The sequence below is a fragment of the Hippoglossus stenolepis genome, chromosome 12 (genome assembly GCF_022539355.2).
Source record: "Hippoglossus stenolepis isolate QCI-W04-F060 chromosome 12, HSTE1.2, whole genome shotgun sequence".
Classification (NCBI taxonomy): Eukaryota; Metazoa; Chordata; class Actinopteri; order Pleuronectiformes; family Pleuronectidae; genus Hippoglossus; species Hippoglossus stenolepis.
Window position 1 is genome coordinate 20,205,608 of NC_061494.1, and position 20,148 is coordinate 20,225,755.

The window sequence follows — 20,148 nt, forward strand, 5'->3', positions numbered from 1 at the left end:
TTCCTGCATCTTCACACAGGGAACATATCCACACTCCACAACACTCCACACAAAATGATTGCGCATAAAACATCTTGTGCAACATTTGTTTTCTTATTTCTTTATTTACATGAATATAAACAACGAATCACATTTTTCTCTTTCAAACAATTGACGTGCAAAGTGTAGCTTCATCTGTAATAAAGGTGACAAGAAAAGGCACAGAAGGCAGAGACACTAAATTATATCATTTTGTGGTGAAGGGGGGGGGCAGTCCATCACTCTTTTTGGCTATGGTCAATCCCAGCTGACATTGGTCGAGAGGCAGAAACTTCCTGTACACATCAGATCATAAAGAGATCTAGTTTCAGTCTCACAAAAATCTGACTTAAAAACATTGATAATCTGACCTCAGTCTGTTCTGATGCTGTAAAGCTGCATCTTCCCAACATTAAATCCTGATGACCCCCCCGCCACCATGCACGCACACACACGCACGTACACACAAACTGGAAATGTCTTTTGAGGAATGTGATTAAACTCAGCGAGTGTGTGATGTGATGTGTTTTTCGTCTCGTTTCCTTTTAATATTCCAGTATTTTTCACTCACTCTTTTTTAAGCAGCTTCTCCTGAAGCTTAACAACTGTCACATATCCATCCTGTTGGATCAACTGCCACCAAATAAAGGCACCAACATCACAATGTCATTCAGGGATATTGAATCAAGGCAGAGTTTCTACTGTCCTGTAGATTTAGAAACAGGGGGAATCCCAGAGTGTCCGTGGCACCACCTTGTTTAAAATGTCCTTCGAGTTCATTGAAGGGACCGAACTATTGAGGCAATCAGTTCCATAAGGAATTAAGCGTGGACAGTCCTGTCTCGCTGCTCTGAGCTGCAGCTGCGATGAAGACAAGGCCGAAGGCTTCATTTGTTGTTTGATTTCCTTTTGTTGTCCTCGTACAAAAGCGCCTGGAGTCAAAGAGACGAAAAGACACAAGTGAATAAAGAGAAATTCAGCTCCAAACGGACATCAAACCGCAGCTGTCGAAGATAAAGAGCTTCCCCTTTCTGCCATTTTGATTCTCAGAGAGTTTCTTTCATGAGTTCAACCTGTGGACCAGCTCTGCTTCTGTTGAAGACTGACTTTACAGTAAATTACTGATTCCCACACACTGATGTTAATATTTGATTTATCATCCATCATCAATCCGCCCAGTGAATTTACTCTGTCTGTATGGATGTTAACGAACCAGTGTTTTCAGCATCAATTAATCATACGAATTTGAAGGAAGACAGTTTGATGATTATGGATTGTGATATGACTACATAGATGAAATTAATCTATTTTTATATGTAGGTGTGCATGACAGATTGTAAATAAAAATGGACGACAAGATAGCCCTCCAAAGTGGTTGGCTGACTGTACTACTGGTGATAAACCCCACCTCCTCCATGTTAGCAGATGGGACAAAGTAAACAATGAATACATTTTTTCTCAAAATCTCAAAAATGTGCTGAGAAATGATTGACAGGTCGTATTGGACCTTAATACAACGGCTCCATCCCCCGATCGATACTACACAGACCCTTCTGCTGATGATGTCATACAAGCCGATACACCTACCTGACCCATCATGTGTTAATCTGTCAATCAACTGCCTGTGTGCCTGCTCTTGTTTCTCACGAAAGGTCTCAACTCCCTCTCCTTAGGCCCTTTATACTGGCTTAAGTCATCATTTATGTAACTTCCTCAGTTCACAGCTGTGTTACAGATGTGCGTTGCGTCACCTTGCTCTCCAGCACTCGGCTGCGTGTTATGCTGTTGAGCTCCTCCAGAGTTTCGGCTACGGGTCCATTGAGGGTCTCAGGAAGCAGGAGGCCAAGGCAGCCTGCGGAGAGGCCGCTCAGACAGAACACAGTGAAGGGCATGGAAGTGTGGAAGGCCCGCTGCAACACACACACATAATATATATCAATAATGTAAATTTCTTTACTTCACAAAAATATCATTATACATTCATATCACATGAACTAAAATAAAAACATAAAGGAGTTACTGTTGAGCTTTAATTTTAAGGAAACAATGAAAATATGTGAAGTTATAGTTTTAAATCTAATCTCTAATTTACAGTCCCGAATCTGCTCAAGAGATACATATAAATAAATTCAAATATCTCCTGGTGAAAAAGCGGCGTCATACACTTAGAAGACACAGACGAAGATGTCAAGAGAGTTTGTGGAGATAAGAGCTGACACAAGGATGATGTATATAAAATCATGTGATCTCCACAGTGAAGTTAATTATCACTTCCTGTCTCTGTCTGCTGCTCCACCTCTCACCTGAATAACGAGGAGGATTTTATGTTGTTGTGAACGAGTCTGTGCAGAAAACCTCTTGCTTTGTTGCTCATGTGTGAAACCCCATCTCTTTTTCCGGATTTTACCTGCAGGTCATGTCTTAAACATCTATGGAGGAGGAGTTTATGACCTATACTACACCCAGCCACCAGGGGGCAATTGAGACACTGTTTTTTTAGTTTAATCGGTTCTCTCTCACACACACACACACACACACACACACACACACACACACACACACACACACACACACACACACACACACACACACACACACACACACACACACACACACACACACACACACACACACACACACACACACACACACACACTTACCATGGAGGGAACAAATGGTGCCAGAATTCCTCCAATTCTGCTCGACATTGAACACACCCCCAAACCAGCGTTCCTGAAACACACACGATAAAAACAAATATAAAACAGTGAAATCTTTTAGATCAAAACTTTATTAAAATCCTCGCTCTGTTAAATAGTTACACCGAGTTAACGCTCGCTACAACACGCAGTTCACCTGATAACTGTTGGGTAGAGCTCCGACGTGTAGATGTAGGCGATGTTGAACGCAGCGCTGACCATCAGTTTCCCCAGAAGTGCCAACGACGTGACGCTCAGCAACGTCCCTACGGACACAAGATAAAAAACTATTCAGCTTCGACATCACTGAAAACAGTCAAACATCAGAACATCACAGTGGGTCGTGTGGGCGAGGAGCGTCGTCTGTATTCATTCAACATGTAACATGAGGTAACTGAACACGTAACACAGGGAACTTGGAAATGCTCATCTGTCCAATGGTCTGTGAACTAGTCATGAGGAAAAAACTAATCGGATGAAGATTTTTCTCCTGTGAGGACACATGAGAATATTTCATCATATTATCATAATCTATATAGAAACACACACTTAAGTTTGCTTTACTATCCCTGTGGGACCACTCATTGACATGACACATTCCTTACAGTATTCACAGCTTCATAGAGCTGACGATCCTGGACACGCAGCGAGCCGCAGGCACAGTCTTCAGACATGTTGTAGCAGAGTTTACAGTGTCTGTTGTTCAGCTTGGTTTGATCTTTATTATATTCATTTATTTTGACCGTTAAAAAACACTTGCATCTGCCGCTCCGTCTCCTTTTCCAGCACAGAATTCTAACTGTTGCTTCCCACCACGACAGCTGCATCACTCTCACCTGTGTTTTCAGGGATGAACGTGGTGCAGAGGCAGGCGGTGCCGGCCAGACACAGGAAGCCGGCCATGCTTTTCCTCCTCCCAGCCCTGCACAACAAGCCACAACACAAGAATTAACTGACACTCCTCGCACACGGTTTTTGTGTGTGTGCGTGTGTGTATGTGTCTCACCAGTGTTTGTTGATGAAGTATATACAGAGCGGATAGGCGGGCAGCTCCACCAGACCGTACATGGCCACATTAACGTAACGGTTGCCAGAGGTTTCACTGGCCCCAAAAGTCAGACCATAGTACACCAGACTGCACGCATACCTGCAACACACACACACGTTTGTGGTAATAACGATCTGCAGCACTCAGCAGTTCTTTGACGTCTCTCTTCACCTTCAGTGTCAGTAGAAACTGTCACCTCCTGCAGGGGGAGCCTGCCACTGTGGGCCTCTCCTCAGACAAATGCATGAAAATAAATTCTAAATTGAATTTTAATTAAATTTTACTTCAGGATTGCAATATATTTATTCCTGTATTTTAAGAATTAAAAAAGTTATTTTTAGATAGAAAACTCACCAGATCAAATCATCTGTATTAAAATGACCTTCAGACAAAATACTTTTTAAATGTTATGATAAAGACATGAATGTCTTTATCATAACATTTAGAGAATTAACAGAACCTGAAGATGTAGTTGTTGCATCAGCAGACAGAGCTGGTATAAAGAGCTTAAATGTTAGAAATTAGTATTAACAGCAGTAATACTACAGTAGCTGCAGAACAAGCAGAAATTACTGAATCTGTGGTAGAAGCAGGATTTGAACCAGCAACCATCAACAAGTGGTACACTCACCAGACATACATGAGCACCATGGTCCTAAGGCGCAGGACCGGATGGAGGACCAGCTGCAGGACACCCGTGCCCATGTTGCCATGGTTACCAGCTTTAGCATTGCCGACTCGCTGCAGCACCAGGTGGTTGGCGGCGTTGCCGTTTCTCAGCGCCATGTAGCGCAGAACCTCCAATCAGAAGACAGCACAGTTACAGACAGAGACGAGTGAACACCAGAGCAGCTTCTGACTTCAATAATGTATTCATTTATTAACCATGACATTTCAGAGTTATCGTGTTTTTAGTCTGGAATATTCTCCACGAAATTGAACATACTGCTCCATAATTCCTCTTGATGACAATATTTTAAAATATGTTTCAGATGGACATTGTGTATTAAACTGTGGTTTTCCTTCTCAAACATTATTTGTCATTTTGATTTTTTTCTGAGCTCATGACATTTTCCACTGAGGTCAAATCTTAAAAAACAGAAAGCATATTTTTTGACTCCTCAGTTCACTCTGTTGTTGAACCAGAGATAAAAAAAAAATGAATAAACTGACACTAGATCTACTCAAGAACAACATCTGTATTAAAACATTCACCTCTTCAGCTCGCTCCGTCTGACCCTGAGAATACAGCCACCGAGGAGACTCTGGAAGAGTTCTGGAGGCGACAAGAGAGGAAATATAATTTTCCCACATAGTTTAATTTTGAAAAATGCGACAGAGTTAATCTTAGAAACTTCCATTAACTTTAATTAAAGTTAGTTTGCACAAGGTCTGCCTCAAAATGACGTCAAGAACACAAGATTCGTACCCGAGATATTTTAGCTTAATTTTTTTACAACGGAAGGAAGTGGATATGTGTTGTAGATTTGCACGTCAGATTATATTTAGAGGTCATGATATGTTATTTGTAGAAATAGACAATAGAAACCTGTGGTAAATGATAAATACGCCTTGTTCTGTGTGTTCCAAAAACCAACCCCCACTCTGTTGTATTTGTTTTGGTTTGATGTGGATGCAGGCAGAGACTTGTCTCTGAGGTTCACACTCACACAGACAGAAGGAAGAACAGGACGCCAAGCGAGTTGGCTGCCGTGGCGAGACTCCTCCACGGCCGGATGAAGTATCCCAGAGCTCCGAACAGAGCAATACCGATCGCAAAACTCATACTGGTCAATGTCCCTGAAGAAACAAAGAAGTGAGACCAGGGTCGTTTAAGCTGCTTTCAGACATTCAGTGGACACCGCAGATCCTCAGTATTTTCTCTGGAGGGGATATTCGCCTCTGGATTTTACCTGGAGGTCATGTCTGAAAACGGCTTTAGTGTCCGATGCTACAAATCCATCCCACCCACAAAAATCTGCACTTCACCTGATGAACAAACAATTTCACTGCCAATAATTTAGCAGCAGGTCTAAACCAAGACAGCAAAGAAAACTGCGAATGACAATGTTTCCGTGGTGTCGTCTTGCCTGTCATGGCCCAGTAGGACTTGCCCACGTACTCCTGAGTGAGGACGAAGCTGACCAGGCCGATGCCGCCGTTCATCAGTCCCACCAGAAGACGAGACACGGCGAAGACCTCGTAGTTGGGGGCTAACGCCGTCATGTAGCCAAAGACCACCTCAAAAAAAAGACCTGGGAAGGAGAGAGACGATCATTATGGATTTATGGAAGAAGTGAATGAATAAGTGATAAGGCTGAATTATTTTAATGACACAAAGCAATGATCCCTTACAGCTCCAGGTAAACACACTTTTTCTTTTCAGGCCATGCCACAAATTAAATATATAAACCACAACTCTTCTGAAAATAACTCACCGGGGTTTCTACAGATTCACCCAATGTAATGAAAGACTTTTTAAAATCACACAAAGTTTAATACCCGTTACACAATAAAACCAAAAGCAATCCAGTGAGGACGATATGCCCTGGAATGATTTATTACTAAATCACATTTTTATCAGTATTTCCTTGTTTTGTGCATCACTGATTCTTGATGATTTAATTAACGTCGGCCTCGGCCTACGAGTAGTAAGAAAATTATAAAATCTTTAAAAGGTCATGTACAACACCAGCTCATTATGGGATGATGAACTGCAGAAGTGACAAAAAAAACGTCTCCTGCAGCGTAACACACCCGCACAATAATCCCAGTTCTAGTTGATACGTGTGGTGTCTCCCGACAGTCAGCAGTCGGACACACAGTCATTTTACAACATTACATAACATTAAAATAACATAATTGCCGGTAGCAGACAAGAAAAAAATATTCAAAATTACTGTGAATTCAATTTCAAACTTTTGAAAACTGTCTAAAGCCCAGTTTTTTAAGAAAACTGAATCCAATGCTTTTTGAGAATTTTCCAGACGTGCAGATAATTTCCACTGTTCCCAGGACAAACAGCGCCCGTCTATCAATGCTCTGTGGTTTCTCTCACCTGTCAAGTAGACCGGTCTCCTCCCGATCTTGTCGGAAAGCGGCCCGAAGACGATGTTTCCCACCAGAAGGCCCGCGAAGAACAGCGATCCAGCGAGACTGACCTTATAGGCCTGCTGCTTGACGAGAAACCACTGAGGAGCGACAGGGGACAGACACACAAACCAGTTTTGTTTCTGTACATTTAAGATGCAGAGATTTAAACGAGCACAGACGATGAATCCAGAGGCCTCGGCTCAGTAAGAGCGACCGTGAATGTTAACTCCTTCACCTCAGTCACTATGGAGTCGATGTCCTCTGTAAAGGTGACTTGTTGGTGCAGCTCCTGGCGTCCGGCCGCGGCGTCGTCCTGCTGCTCGATGTGGTACTCGGGTGTAGAACCAACCAGAACAATCAGCATGGACTGACACGCCATGTACACCTGAAACACACAGAACACAACTGTAACAAACACACTGAATAAAGATGGACGACATGACGGCTCACTGACAGTGAAGCCAAATCATCTTGATCGTCCCCTGGTGGCTGGCTGCAGTATAAACCCCACCTCCTCCATGTTAGCAAATGGGACATGGACCAAACTAAAAGAAAATCAAAGTAGACGTTAAATAAATGTTTGTCAAAGATGGTTTCTGTCATTTCAGGTAATTCTTATCACACTGATGTTTGTTCAAATGTCCATGTTTCCTGATTGACATGAAATTCACATGAACACCATCTCAAATCGGAACAAAAACTCGGAAAGTCCCAAAAAACTTTGTCATCACTTATTAACCAATTAACATAATTTTACATTCCACTCTATAGAAGCTTTTAATGTGAACTTCCCCTCAAACTGTTTGTTCACACCTCACAAGCTCCTAACAGCACATTTTATCCAGCAGACATTTTTATGGTTTAAGTGCACGTTGTACATCCTTTATCTGCCCGTCACATCTGATCCTTTTCTTTGCTCGTAGTTATTAAGTAAATATTATAAAGAGGTGTCAAGGTGTAGTTCCAACATGTCGATTACAGCGTCCATGTTGTAAACACATCCTCTCCCCTCCTGCAAACTAGAACCCTTCACAATCCAGATTCAATTAAAACTCAGTATTCCAACACTTCAGCGACTGCAGCGACCTTGTTTAATGTTCATTTTTAATCTTCAGTGTATCTTTATTTTAAATGCTACGTAAAGTGTCTTTGAGTTTCTTGAAAAGCGATGTACAAATAAAAAGTATTATTATTATTGATGAAATCTAAAGCTTAGAAAGTAACTGAAGAGGGTTTGAGCAGCTCGTTCACTCAGGCTCGGGCTGGTTTCTCACAGTCTTAATCAGTTTGGATCAACAGGTTTTTAAAGTCATGTGACATCATTTAGAAGTTAAAAGTTAGAAGTTAGAAATTAATGTGTTTGTAGGAACTTTAGTTAACTAGTTTAGTGACGTTTAACCAGCTAACGGGATTAGCTTAACCTCACAGAGCACAATGGCGAACCTCATTTACAGATGTGGACACTGACATTTAACGTCACACTGGAGACAACACACAGCGAAGGGCGACACAATTACGACATATATGAATAAAGGGGCTGTCGGGATGAATTCGGCATATGTTTGACGCCCATGTGGGGGATTTCCTTTTCATAAATGGGCAAATTGTTGAGATGTTCCGCAGATGCTCGTCAAAGCAGGTGTCCGGAGCGGAGCTGTTGTTTTAGCTGTGTTAGAATAAGACTTTAAATTGGATTAACTCGTGTTTAAATGTTTCTGCTATCAGCCGAATTCACTAATAGCTCTCGTACATTTCTATTGTATATTGAATTATGGGTTGCGTTATTTTAAAGCTAGTGGATAAGTCAGGTAACTCTATTCTTGTGGGTTATTTGAATGAAGTCTGGTGCTATCAACCCTGGAAGGACGCACTTGTGGCGCTAGCTTAACTTCACAGAAGTGTCCGAAATTCAATATATAAATATAAGTTGAATATATAGTTTAATGGCTCCGGTGAAACAGTGAAATATGAACCAGCAGTAGAACCTTAAAGCCACGTCGCTCGGCCGCCTCCAACATGGACTCCTCCTCTTCTTCTTCTTCTTCTTCTTCTTCTTCTTTTACAAAAAAACAACAACAGTTTGAGCTTTACTGACCTGAGTCACGACCAGAACCGCCACCGCCCGTTTCTGGTACGGTCCGAACTCACCGACCACCAGGAAGGCTGCGTCCACATCCATCCCCGAGCCTCCAGTACCGGGAGCTAAAGTTCATTACCGACGGAACGTGGGAGGGTTACCTCCGTGTATTTCCGGGTTCGTTTCCCTCCTGAATCCCACGAGTTCGATTGAAATAAACACAAATCTAGACTTTATACTATCACAACAAAATAAATTTTATTTCAAGGCACACAACTCCAAAGCGTCAAACATTTAAAATGTGATAAACTATAAATAACACGTACAAAAGAGGTTTTCGTAACATATTTCCATTTTGTTAAGAGAGGAAGTTGTTTTTCAGAGCAAACAGGGATCAACTTTAAATACACAGAAGCAGCCAGTGCATAAAACATGGTGATAGTTCAGTTAATGATTTTGTTGTTGAATTTAATCACACACATGCGTCTTAATGTTTCACATTGACCCCGTACGTGCACATTGTTGGAAAAATAAGCAAAAAAATGATTGACTCACGACAGGCTGCGTTTTTAAAAATACATTCAATTATTCTGCCTCGAGTGACGGATAAAAATTGATAAAATGAAGAAACATTAGTTAACAACATACATAAGATGGCACATAATGAGCCAGGAACTATTTTCACCTTGAGTGTACATGGTTCAGTCATAGCTGTGCAGCGGTGGAAGGTAATTAAGATCATTAACTCAGGAGGACAACTTTGAAGTACTCATTCCAGTTTCCATCACAATCATACTCTGATTACTCCATCAACAAATCAATTAGGAAGTTATTATATTAGTACTTGCGTTTACATGGACACAATACATTGACTATTGGCCTTATTCAGAGTAAGACAATAATATGAATATAATGTTGACACACGTTGCTAATAGAATATTCCATTCATAATCCTGGTGACTTTTTAAACTGATGATGTCACATGTCAACATTACGTCCATTATGTCATACGTCTGACATTCCCACTACAATTTTAAAACTCCAAACTGGAATTATTTAATACACGATACTCTCATTTACCCTTCTGAGAGTTTTCTGTCTGATTTTAACAAACTTTCAACTCCTGTTTTTTAATCTTGTTTACACTCAAATCCAGGACACATGTTGTCATCAGTTGGTAACTGTCGCATGTCGATGACACAAAATGCTGTGAAACGTCCAATGGGACATTATGAGATTAACACGTAAACATAATGAGACTAAGGTCAGAATAATCCATATGTCTTAGTTTGATAATTGATTAGTCTGAGTATGATCTCATTCAGGTTCAATTCATCAGAACACGCCCTTTACATGCAGTGCCTTATTCAGATTGTCTTATTCTGGTTAATGTCAGAATATTGGTGTCCATGGAAACGTGTCTGCTAAGATATAAATTCACAGGCTAAATTGAAGCATGTGAAGTCATTAAAATGTACGCTACCTCACACATCAACATTTCAAATCAAATAAATTTTGAAGACATTTTACTCGGAGGCTGCAGGGAGACACTGGCTCAGGCATCTGTTCTCACATACAGAACTTCCAGAACATTTCATCTGATTATCAGTTTAGTGAAGGTCTGAAAGCAGCTCAACTTCATTTTGATTCCCTGACTTTACATATAATAGTTAAACAATATTTCTAAACGGTTGTTTTTACTACTTTGGTTTTAAAAAATGCATCATTTCTTCCACCACTGTCATACTATGAATTGAGACGGGGCAGTTCATGAATTATTTTTCTTACCCATCTCATATAGGTACAGCCTGTACACAGGTGGTTGCTTAAAAAAAATAGTCAGATTATGAAATTTCTTAGCTTCTGCCCTCAGCTCTACTGTTGTGGTTTCATATAAAAAACTGAAAAGTCCTCTGCAGCAGGAAGAATTCAGGGATGAACAGTCAAGTTGTTTATGGCACCGGAGACCAGATGTGATGCTGGAGCTTCATTAGCTTAGAGGAGGGCTGGGGCACGACTTCAGGAAGAGGTCAATTGTTTTTGGGGCAAATCCTCGCCTTGGTTTGGATTTTCATTCAGGGGTTCATGAACAGATGGCTCTCTTTCTGCTAAATCAGAACTCCTGACCACCTCTGAAGATACAGTCTCTGGACCTGCACAGAACCTTTTCTTGATGGCTTCTCGCTTCCAAACTCCAAGTCCAGCCAAGACCCCAGCAAGAATCAAGAAGAAGAGACCTGCAACCAGCCCGCCTGGAGAGAAAGATCCCGTGTCCTCCTGGTACATTGGGTTATCAAGATGGTCGCTCTCCTCTTTGCTGACTGGGTTCTTCATCCTGCACAAGAACTGTTTTACACCCCTCGTCTTCTCGTCATCGATGATGAGGAGGTCCATGCTCTGCTGCTCAGGCCCCCACTGAGCTGGGTCATCTGGGTCATCTGGGTCGACCTTCCTCCAGCTGTAGGTGACGGGCTCAGTCCCGGCGGGGTCTCCCTGACAGGTGAGGGTACAGTTGCTGGATTTGGGGCTGCATGTCAGGGTCCTCACCACCACCGAGGGCTTGGGCACCTTCTTGATCACGATAACCGTGTACACTTGACTCTGCTGCACGTTGTTGATCTCCACCCTGTATTCTCCCCCGTCGCTTTGCTTGGTGTCGTTGACGGTCAGTTGTGCGGTGCTCTCGTTCAGGCTGCTCCGTCCTTTAAACGACCTGAAGAACTCCAAGTCTTTATTCACCCACTCCACCACCAGGTTCGAGTTGTGGGTCCACACGACGCCGGAGATGGCGGTTCCGTGCTTGGGAGGGGTCAGGACCAGGGAGTCGCCGACCGAGAAGTATAACGGTTTACTTTGGCCCAGCGCGGAGCTCGTGAGGGCGGCGAGCAGCAGCACCGTGACGGGTCCGGAACTCGAGTGTCCATCCATGTCCTCGACTCAGAACCGGAGCGACTCAAACTTCATATATGCCTCAGAACACGAGCTGTGAGGCGGACACTGCCTGAGTCTCTTTCCGCTGATCACGAACCTTCTTCTGTGGAAGTAGGAACCTCCGTTAGACCGGAACCGCCCTTCTCCGCCCAGCGTCAAAATCACCAGGCACCGATGGTCCTTCAGCTCTTCGTGCCTGTGCCTGATTTAAATTCGAATCATTTAAAATATATATCACAGCACATTTATTCAGAGTTTAAAGACGATTCTATTACTACGACTCAGTCAGTTTTCAGACCAAGAATAAACCGGAAGTAAAAATAATTTTCTCGTTTGTCTGCTTCCTATCCTGCCTCTGATTGGCCAACACGTGTGGCTTCCTGTCTGATTGGTTGGAGTCTGGTGAGTATCATCTGGTGAGCCAATCAGAAGCAGAGAGAGAGAGAGAGAGAGAGAGAGAGAGAGAGAGAGAGAGAGAGAGAGAGAGAGAGAGAGAGAGAGAGAGAGAGAGAGAGAGAGAGAGAGAGATCCACCCACTGTACTTGGCCACGTTAATCGAAGGGCAACACATTTTTACATTACATTTAGCTAAGGCTTTTATCCAAAGCGACTCACAATAAGAGCATTCAACCATGAGGGTACAAACCCAGAACAACAAGAATCAAGAAAGTACTATTTCTTCCAGAAAGCCAAACTACAAAGTGCTATAAGGAAGTGCCATTTAAGTGCTTCTAAATTGTTAGTTTAAACTTTTATTCAAGGTATAGTCGGATCAGGTGTGTTTTTAGTTTGCGGCGGAAGATGTACAGACTTTCTGCTGTCCTGATGTCATTGGGGAGCTCATTCCACCATTTAGGAGCCAGGACAGCAAACAGTCGTGACATATGAATAAATGGGTTCGATTGAAATAAACACAAATCTACACTTTATACCATCACAACAAAATAAATTTAATTTCAAGGCACACAACTCTACAGCGTCAAACATTTAAAACGTGAGAAGCTATAAATTACAAAGACAAAGTGGAGGTTTTCGTAACATATTTCCATTTTGTTAAGAGAGGAAGTTGTTTTTCAGAGCAAACAGGGATCAACTTTAAATACACAGAAGCAGCCAGTGCATAAAACATGGTGATAGTTCGGTTAATGATTTGGTTGTTGAATTTAATCACACACATGCGTCTTAATGTTTCACATTGACCCTGTACGTGCATATTGTGGGAAAAATTATCAGAAAAATGATTCTGACTCACGACAGGCTGCGTTTTTAAAAATACATTCAATTATTCTGCGTCGAGTGACGGATAAAAAGTAATAAAATGAAGAAACATTAGTTAACAACATACATAAGATGGCACATAATGAGCCAGGAACTATTTTCACCTTGAGTGTACATGGTTCAGTCATAGCTGTGCAGCGGTGGAAGGTAATGAAGATCATTAACTCAGGAGTACAACTTTGAAGTACTCATTCCAGTTTCCATCACAATCATACTCTGATTACTCCATCAACAAATCAATTAGGAAGTTATTATATTAGTACTTGCGTTTACATGGACACAATACATTGACTATTGGCCTTATTCAGAGTAAGACAATAATATGAATATAATGTTGACACACGTTGCTAATAGAATATTCCATTCATAATCCTGGTGACTTGTTACACTGATGATGTCACATGTCAACATTACGTCCATTATGTCATACGTCTGACATTCCCACTAGAATTTTAAAACTCCAAACTGGAATTATTTAATACACGATACTCTCATTTACCCTTCTGAGAGTTTTCTGTCTGATTTTAACAAACTTTCAACTCCTGTTTTTTAATCTTGTTTACACTCAAATCCAGGACACATGTTGTCATCAGTTGGTAACTGTCGATTGTCGATGACACAAAATGCTGTGAAACGTCCAATGGGACATTATAAGAGATTAACAATAAACATAATGAGACTAAGGTCAGAATACTCCATATGTCTTAGTTTGATAATTGATTAGTCTGAGTTGTCTCATTCAGGTTCAATTCATCAGAACACGCCTTTACATGCAGTGCCTTATTCAGATTGTCTTATTCTGGTTAATGTCAGAATATTGGTTCCATGGAAACGTGTCTGCTAAAATATAAATTCACAGACTAAGTTGAAGCATGTGAAGTCATTAAAATTACGCTACCTCACACATCAACATTTCAAATCAAATAACATTTTGAAGACATTTTACTCGGAGGCTGCAGGGAGACACTGGCTCAGACATCTGTTCTCACATACAGAACTTCCAGAACATTTCATCTGAATATCAGTTTAGTGAAGGTCTGAAAGCAGCTCAAGTTCATTTTGATTCCCTGACTTTACATATAATAGTTAAATAATATTTCTAAACTGTTTTTACTACTTTGGTTTCAAAAATGCTTCATTTCTTCCACCACTGTCATACTATGAATTGAGACGGGACAGTTACTGAATTATTTTTCTTACCCATCTCATATTTGAATACATACAGCTACAGCCTGTACACAGGTGGTTGCTTAAAAAATAGTCAGATTATAAAATTTCTTAGCTTCTGCCCTCAGTCTACTGTTGTGGTCCTTCTTCAGAAGGAAGAATTCAGGGATGAACAGTCCAGTTGTTCATGGCACCGGAGACCAGATGTGATGCTGGAGCTTCATTAGCTGGAGGAGCGAGTCTGTGAAGTTTAGAGGAGGGCTGGGGCACGACTTCAGGAAGAGGTCAATTCATTTTGGGGAAATCTGGATTTTTCTTCTGCCGTGTTTCATAGTGAGACAGACTGATGGCCTTGGTAATCTCTCTAGTTGGCTTTCCATTCAGGGTTTCATGAACAGATGGACTTCCAGAACTGCCGTCCTCCCTGAAGATACAGTCTCTGGACCTGCACAGAACCTTTTCTTGATGGCTTCTCGCTTCCAAACTCCAAGACCAACCAAGACCCCAGCAAGAATCAACAAGCAGATAATTGCAGCCAGCCCGCCTGGAGGTACCGGGAACTTCTGGTATATTGGGTTCTAAGAGTCGCTCTCCTCTTTGCTGACTGGGTTCTTCATCCTGCACGAGATCTCTTTTACACGCTCGTCTTCTCGTCATTGATGATGATGAGGTCCATGCTCTGCTGCTCCGGCTCCCACTGAGCTGAGTCATTCCTCCAGCTGTAGGTGAGGGGCTCAGTCCCGGCGGGGTCTCCTGACAGGTGAGGGTACATCTGCTGGATTTGTGGGGCTGCATGACAGGGGCACCACCACCACCGAGGGCTTGGGCACCTTCTTGATCACGATAACCGTGTACACTTGACTCTGCTGCACGTTGTTGATCTCCACCCTGTATTCTCCCCGTCGCTTTGCTTGGCGGCGCTGACGGTCAGTTGTGCGGTGCTCTCGTTCAGGCTGCTCCGTCCTTCAAACGAGCCGAAGAACTCCAGGTCTTTATTCACCCACTCCACCACCAGGTTCGTGTTGTGGGTCCACACGACGCTGGGATGACGGTTCTGTGCTTGGGAGGAGTCAGGACCAGTTGTTTGCCGTCCTCGAAGTATAACGATTGACTTTGGCCCAGCGCGGAGCTCGTGAGGGCGGCGAGCAGCAGCACCGTGACGGGTCCGGAACTCGAGTGTCCATCCATGTCCTCAACTCAGAACCGGAGCGACTCAAACTTCATATATGCCTCAGAACACGAGCTGTGAGGCGGACACTACCTGATTCTCTTTCCGCTGATCACGAACCTTCTTCTGTGGAAGTAAAAACCTCCTTTAGACCGGAACCGCCCTTCTCCGCCGAGCGTCAAAATCACCAGGCACCGATGGTCCTTCAGCTCTTCGTGCCTGTGCCTGATTTAAATTCGAATCATTTAAAATATATATCACAGCACATTTATTCAGAGTTTAAAGACGATTCTATTACTACGACTCAGTCAGTTTTCAGACCGAGAATAAACCGGAAGTAAAAATAATTTTCTCGTTTGTCTGCTTCCTATCCTGCCTCTGATTGGCCAACACGTGTGGCTTCCTGTCTGATTGGTTGGAGTCTGGTGAGAGCCAATCAGAAGCAGAGAGAGAGAGAGAGAGAGAGAGAGAGAGAGAGAGAGAGAGAGAGAGAGAGAGAGAGAGAGAGAGAGAGAGAGAGAGAGAGAGAGAGAGAGAGATCCACCCACTGTACTTGGCCACGTTAATCGAAGGGCAACACATTTTTACATTACATTTAGCTAAGGCTTTTATCCAAAGCGACTCACAATAAGAGCATTCAACCATGAGGGTACAAACCCAGAACAACAAGAATCAAGAAAGTACTATTTCTTCCAGAAAGCCAAACTACAAAGTGCTATAAGGAAGTGCCATTTTAAGTGCTACTAAATTGTTAGTTTAAACTTTTATCCAAGGTATAGTCGGATCAGGTGTGTTTTTAGTTTGCGGCGGAAGATGTACAGACTTTCTGCTGTCCTGATGTCATTGGGGAGCTCATTCCACCATTTAGGAGCCAGGACATCAAACAGTTGTGACATGAATATATGAATAAATGGGTTCGATTGAAATAAACACAAATCTACACTTTATACCATCACAACAAAATAAATTTAATTTCAAGGCACACAACTCTACAGCGTCAAACATTTAAAATGTGAGAAGCTATAAATTACAAAGACAAAGTGGAGGTTTTCGTAACATATTTCCATTTTGTTAAGAGAGGAAGTTGTTTTTCAGAGCAAACAGGGATCAACTTTAAATACACAGAAGCAGCCAGTGCATAAAACATGGTGATAGTTCAGTTAATGATTTGGTTGTTGAATTTAATCACACACATGCGTCTTAATGTTTCACATTGACCCTGTACGTGCATATTGTGGGAAAAATAAGCAAAAAAATGATTCTGACTCACGACAGGCTGCGTTTTAAAAAATACATTCAATTATTCTGCCTCGAGTGACGGATAAAAATTGATAAAATGAAGAAACATTAGTTAACAACATACATAAGATGGCACATAATGAGCCAGGAACTATTTTCACCTTCAGTGTACATGGTTCAGTCATAGCTGTGCAGCGGTGGAAGGTAATTAAGATCATTAACTCAGGAGTACAACTTTGAAGTACTCATTCCAGTTTCCATCACAATCATACTCTGATTACTCCATCAACAAATCAATTAGGAAGTTATTATATTAGTACTTGCGTTTACATGGACACAATACATTGACTATTGGCCTTATTCAGAGTAAGACAATAATATGAATATAATGTTGACACACGTTGCTAATAGAATATTCCATTCATAATCCTGGTGACTTGTTACACTGATGATGTCACATGTCAACATTACGTCCATTATGTCATACGTCTGACATTCCCACTAGAATTTTAAAACTCCAAACTGGAATTATTTAATACACGATACTCTCATTTACCCTTCTGAGAGTTTTCTGTCTGGTTTTAACAAACTTTCAACTCCTCTGTTTTTTAATCTTGTTTACACTCAAATCCAGGACACATGTTGTCATCAGTTGGTAACTGTCGCATGTCGATGACACAAAATGCTGTGAAACGTCCAATGGGACATTATGAGATTAACACGTAAACATAATGAGACTAAGGTCAGAATACTCCATCATCGTCATCCTGAGATATTTGTATTCTTCCAGTTTCATGTCCGTCACGTGTTAGAAACCTCATCAACACGTCCACTTCGCCTCCTGCTGAACTCTCACATGGACTCACTCTGACATTTTGAAGACATTTTACTCGGAGGCTGCAGGGAGACACTGGCTCAGACATCTGTTCTCACATACAGAACTTCCAGAACATTTCATCTGAATAGCAGTTTAGTGAAGGTCTGAAAGCAGCTCAAGTTCATTTTGATTCCCTGACTTTACATATAATAGTCAAATAATATTTCTAAACTGTTTTTACTACTTTGGTTTCAAAAAATGCTTCATTTCTTCCACCACTGTCATACTATGAATTTAGACGGGGCAGTTACTGAATTATTTTTCTCACCCATCTCATATTTTGAATACCATACAGCTACAGCCTGTACACAGGTGGTTGCTTAAAAAAGCAGGAAGAATTCAGGGATGAACAGTCCAGTTGTTCATGGCACCGGAGACCAGATGTGATGCTGGAGCTTCATTACCTGGATGGAGGTCGTGGTTTTTCCTGCGTTTGTTCGTTAGCAGAAACACGAAGAAACCACTGAACAGAGTCCTGTGAAGTTTAGAGGAGGGCTGGGGCACGACTTAAGGAAGAGCTCAATTCATTTTGGGGCAAATCTTGGATTTTTTTCTTCTGCTCGTGTTTCATAGTGAGACAGACTGATGGCCTTGGTGGAGGAATGTAAATCTCTCTAGTTGGGCTTTCCATTCAGGGGTTTCATAACAGATGGACTTCCATCTCCTTCAGTTAAACCAGAACTCCCGACCTCCCCTAAATAGTCCCTGAATCTGCAGAGAACTTTTTCTTGATGGCTTCTCGCTTCCAAACTCCAAGACCAACCAAGACCACAGCAAGGATCGAGGAGCAGATAATTGCAGCCAGCTCGCCTGGAGACACATATCCCTTCTGGTATATTGGGTTCTTAAGAGGGTCGCTCTCCTCTTCGCTGACTGGGTTCTTCATCCTGCACGAGATCTGTTCTACACGCTTCGTCGTCGCGTCATCGATGATGAGGAGGTCCATGCTCTGCTGCTCTGGCTCCCACCCACCTGAGTCCTTCCTCCAGCTGTAGGTGAGGGGCTCAGTCCCGGCGGGGTCTCCCTGACAGGTGAGGGTACATTTGCTGGATGTGGGGCTGCATGACGGGGGCACCACCACCGAGGGCTTGGGCACCTTCTTGATCACGATAACCGTGTACACTTGACTCTGCTGCACGTTGTTGATCTCCACCCTGTATTCTCCCCCGTCGCTTTGCTTGGTGTCGTTGACGGTCAGTTGTGCGGTGCTCTCGTCCAGGCTGCTCCGTCCTTTAAACGACCTGAAGAACTCCAGGTCTTTATTCACCCACTCCACCACCAGGTTCGAGTTGTGGGTCCACACGACGCCGGAGATGGCGGTTCCGTGCTTGGGAGGGGTCAGGACCAGGGAGTCGCCGACCGAGAAGTATAACGGTTTACTTTGGCCCAGCGCGGAGCACGTGAGGGCGGCGAGCAGCAGCACCGTGAGGGGTCCGGAACTCGAGTGTCCATCCATGTCCTCGACTCAGAACCGGAGCGACTCAAACTTCATATATGCCTCAGAACACGAGCTGTGAGGCGGACACTGCCTGAGTCTCTTTCCGCTGATCACGAACCTTCTTCTGTGGAAGTAGGAACCTCCGTTAGACCGGAACCGCCCTTCTCCGCCGAGCGTCAAAATCACCAGGCACCGATGGTCCTTCAGCTCTTCGTGCCTGTGCCTGATTTAAATTCGAATCATTTAAAATATATATCACAGCACATTTATTCAGGTTTCAGAGTTTAAAGACGATTCTATTTCTACGACTCAGTCAGTTTTCAGACGGACCGAGAATAAACCGAAAGTAAAAAAGAAGCTTCTCGTGTGTTTGTTTCCATACCCTGCCTCTGATTGGCCGAGTCTGAGTATCATGTTGAGCCAATCAGAAGCAGGGTCAGAGCGGGTCTCCCCCCACCCCCCACACACTCCACCTCGGGTGTGGTTATAATAAAAATAGCATGAATAAGAGGGAAGTTATTTAGGTTGAAGTAATAGGGAGGAACATGGAAACACAGAAATAAGATCCAGCTCTGTTATTCACACAGTTTTCAGAAAACAGCAAACCACCTGAAAACATCTGTTCTGTGTCCAATCTTCAGCTTCTCTTTGAATAATAAGCAATCATCGAAACTTCACCAATTTGAAAAGTACTGTATTTTATGTATCATATTCATGGGCTGTGATAGAACTGTTGTCACTGAAATTAACCCCCTAAACTCTTTGTTTCCTTTCTGAGCTGCAGCAGAATAATGAGAATAGATCAACTGTGTCTGGTGCATCTGTTATAGAACTGAAAGCCTGATGAAAACTGACAAAAGCACATGGAATATTTTGCTCAATAAAGAAATGGAAAAAGGTTGAGGACAGCTTATGTACTTTTAGTGCATGAGAGTAAGGATGGTTTCTTTATACTTTGGCCTTCATGTAACATAAGTCTTATCAAGTGTATTGCATAAAAATTCAAAATAGATTACAAATTACTCTGAACAGAAATGTTTTTAAACACAATTAGTTGAAGCAAAATAGTGCATCTTTCATTAAAAAATGAAGGCTCTTATAGAACTGACAGGCTG

General features: G+C 42.4%; 2 protein-coding genes across 3 annotated transcripts; both read right to left on the minus strand.

The window, feature by feature from the left end:
* Window positions 1-84: 84 nt before the first annotated feature.
* slc22a15 (solute carrier family 22 member 15) lies at window positions 85-9,118 on the minus strand. The gene is made up of 13 exons (XM_035171818.2): window positions 8,954-9,118; window positions 7,094-7,243; window positions 6,824-6,956; window positions 5,856-6,020; window positions 5,436-5,565; window positions 4,981-5,041; window positions 4,397-4,563; window positions 3,724-3,864; window positions 3,554-3,639; window positions 2,875-2,983; window positions 2,679-2,751; window positions 1,770-1,928; window positions 85-950 (listed from the first exon to the last, which is right to left on the minus strand). The coding sequence occupies exons 1-13, from the start codon at window positions 9,035-9,037 to the stop codon at window positions 906-908; spliced, it is 1,503 nt and encodes a 500-aa protein (XP_035027709.1). The 5' UTR covers window positions 9,038-9,118; the 3' UTR covers window positions 85-905.
* A 53-nt stretch (window positions 9,119-9,171) lies between these two features.
* LOC118118658 (CXADR-like membrane protein) lies at window positions 9,172-19,421 on the minus strand. 2 transcript variants are annotated; one of them, XM_035171821.2, is made up of 2 exons: window positions 18,674-19,421; window positions 9,172-11,485 (listed from the first exon to the last, which is right to left on the minus strand). In XM_035171821.2, exons 1-2 carry the CDS (start codon window positions 19,049-19,051, stop codon window positions 10,955-10,957), a joined length of 909 nt encoding a protein of 302 aa, XP_035027712.2. In that variant the 5' UTR covers window positions 19,052-19,421; the 3' UTR covers window positions 9,172-10,954. The 2 variants fall into 2 exon arrangements, with proteins under 2 accessions (XP_035027712.2, XP_047198194.1); XM_047342238.1 differs by having other exon boundaries at window positions 9,172-11,341; window positions 18,554-19,421.
* Between the last annotated feature and the right edge of the window lie 727 nt (window positions 19,422-20,148).

Bases quoted from the DNA above. Each gene is read 5' to 3' on its own strand.
- LOC118118658 (XM_035171821.2), bottom strand. From the start codon at position 19,051: ATGGATGGACACTCGAGTTCCGGACCCCTCACGGTGCTGCTGCTCGCC. The intron at 11,486-18,673 runs GTGGTGCCCCCG...AAGCCCTCGGTG, and splicing joins AGGTGCCCAAGCCCTCGGTG to GTGGTGAGGACCCTGACATG.
- slc22a15 (XM_035171818.2), bottom strand. From the start codon at position 9,037: ATGGATGTGGACGCAGCCTTCCTGGTGGTCGGTGAGTTCGGACCGTAC. The intron at 2,984-3,553 runs GTGAGAGTGATG...TTGTGTCCGTAG, and splicing joins GTTCATCCCTGAAAACACAG to GGACGTTGCTGAGCGTCACG. The intron at 1,929-2,678 runs GTAAGTGTGTGT...TGTGTGTTGCAG, and splicing joins CACCATTTGTTCCCTCCATG to CGGGCCTTCCACACTTCCAT.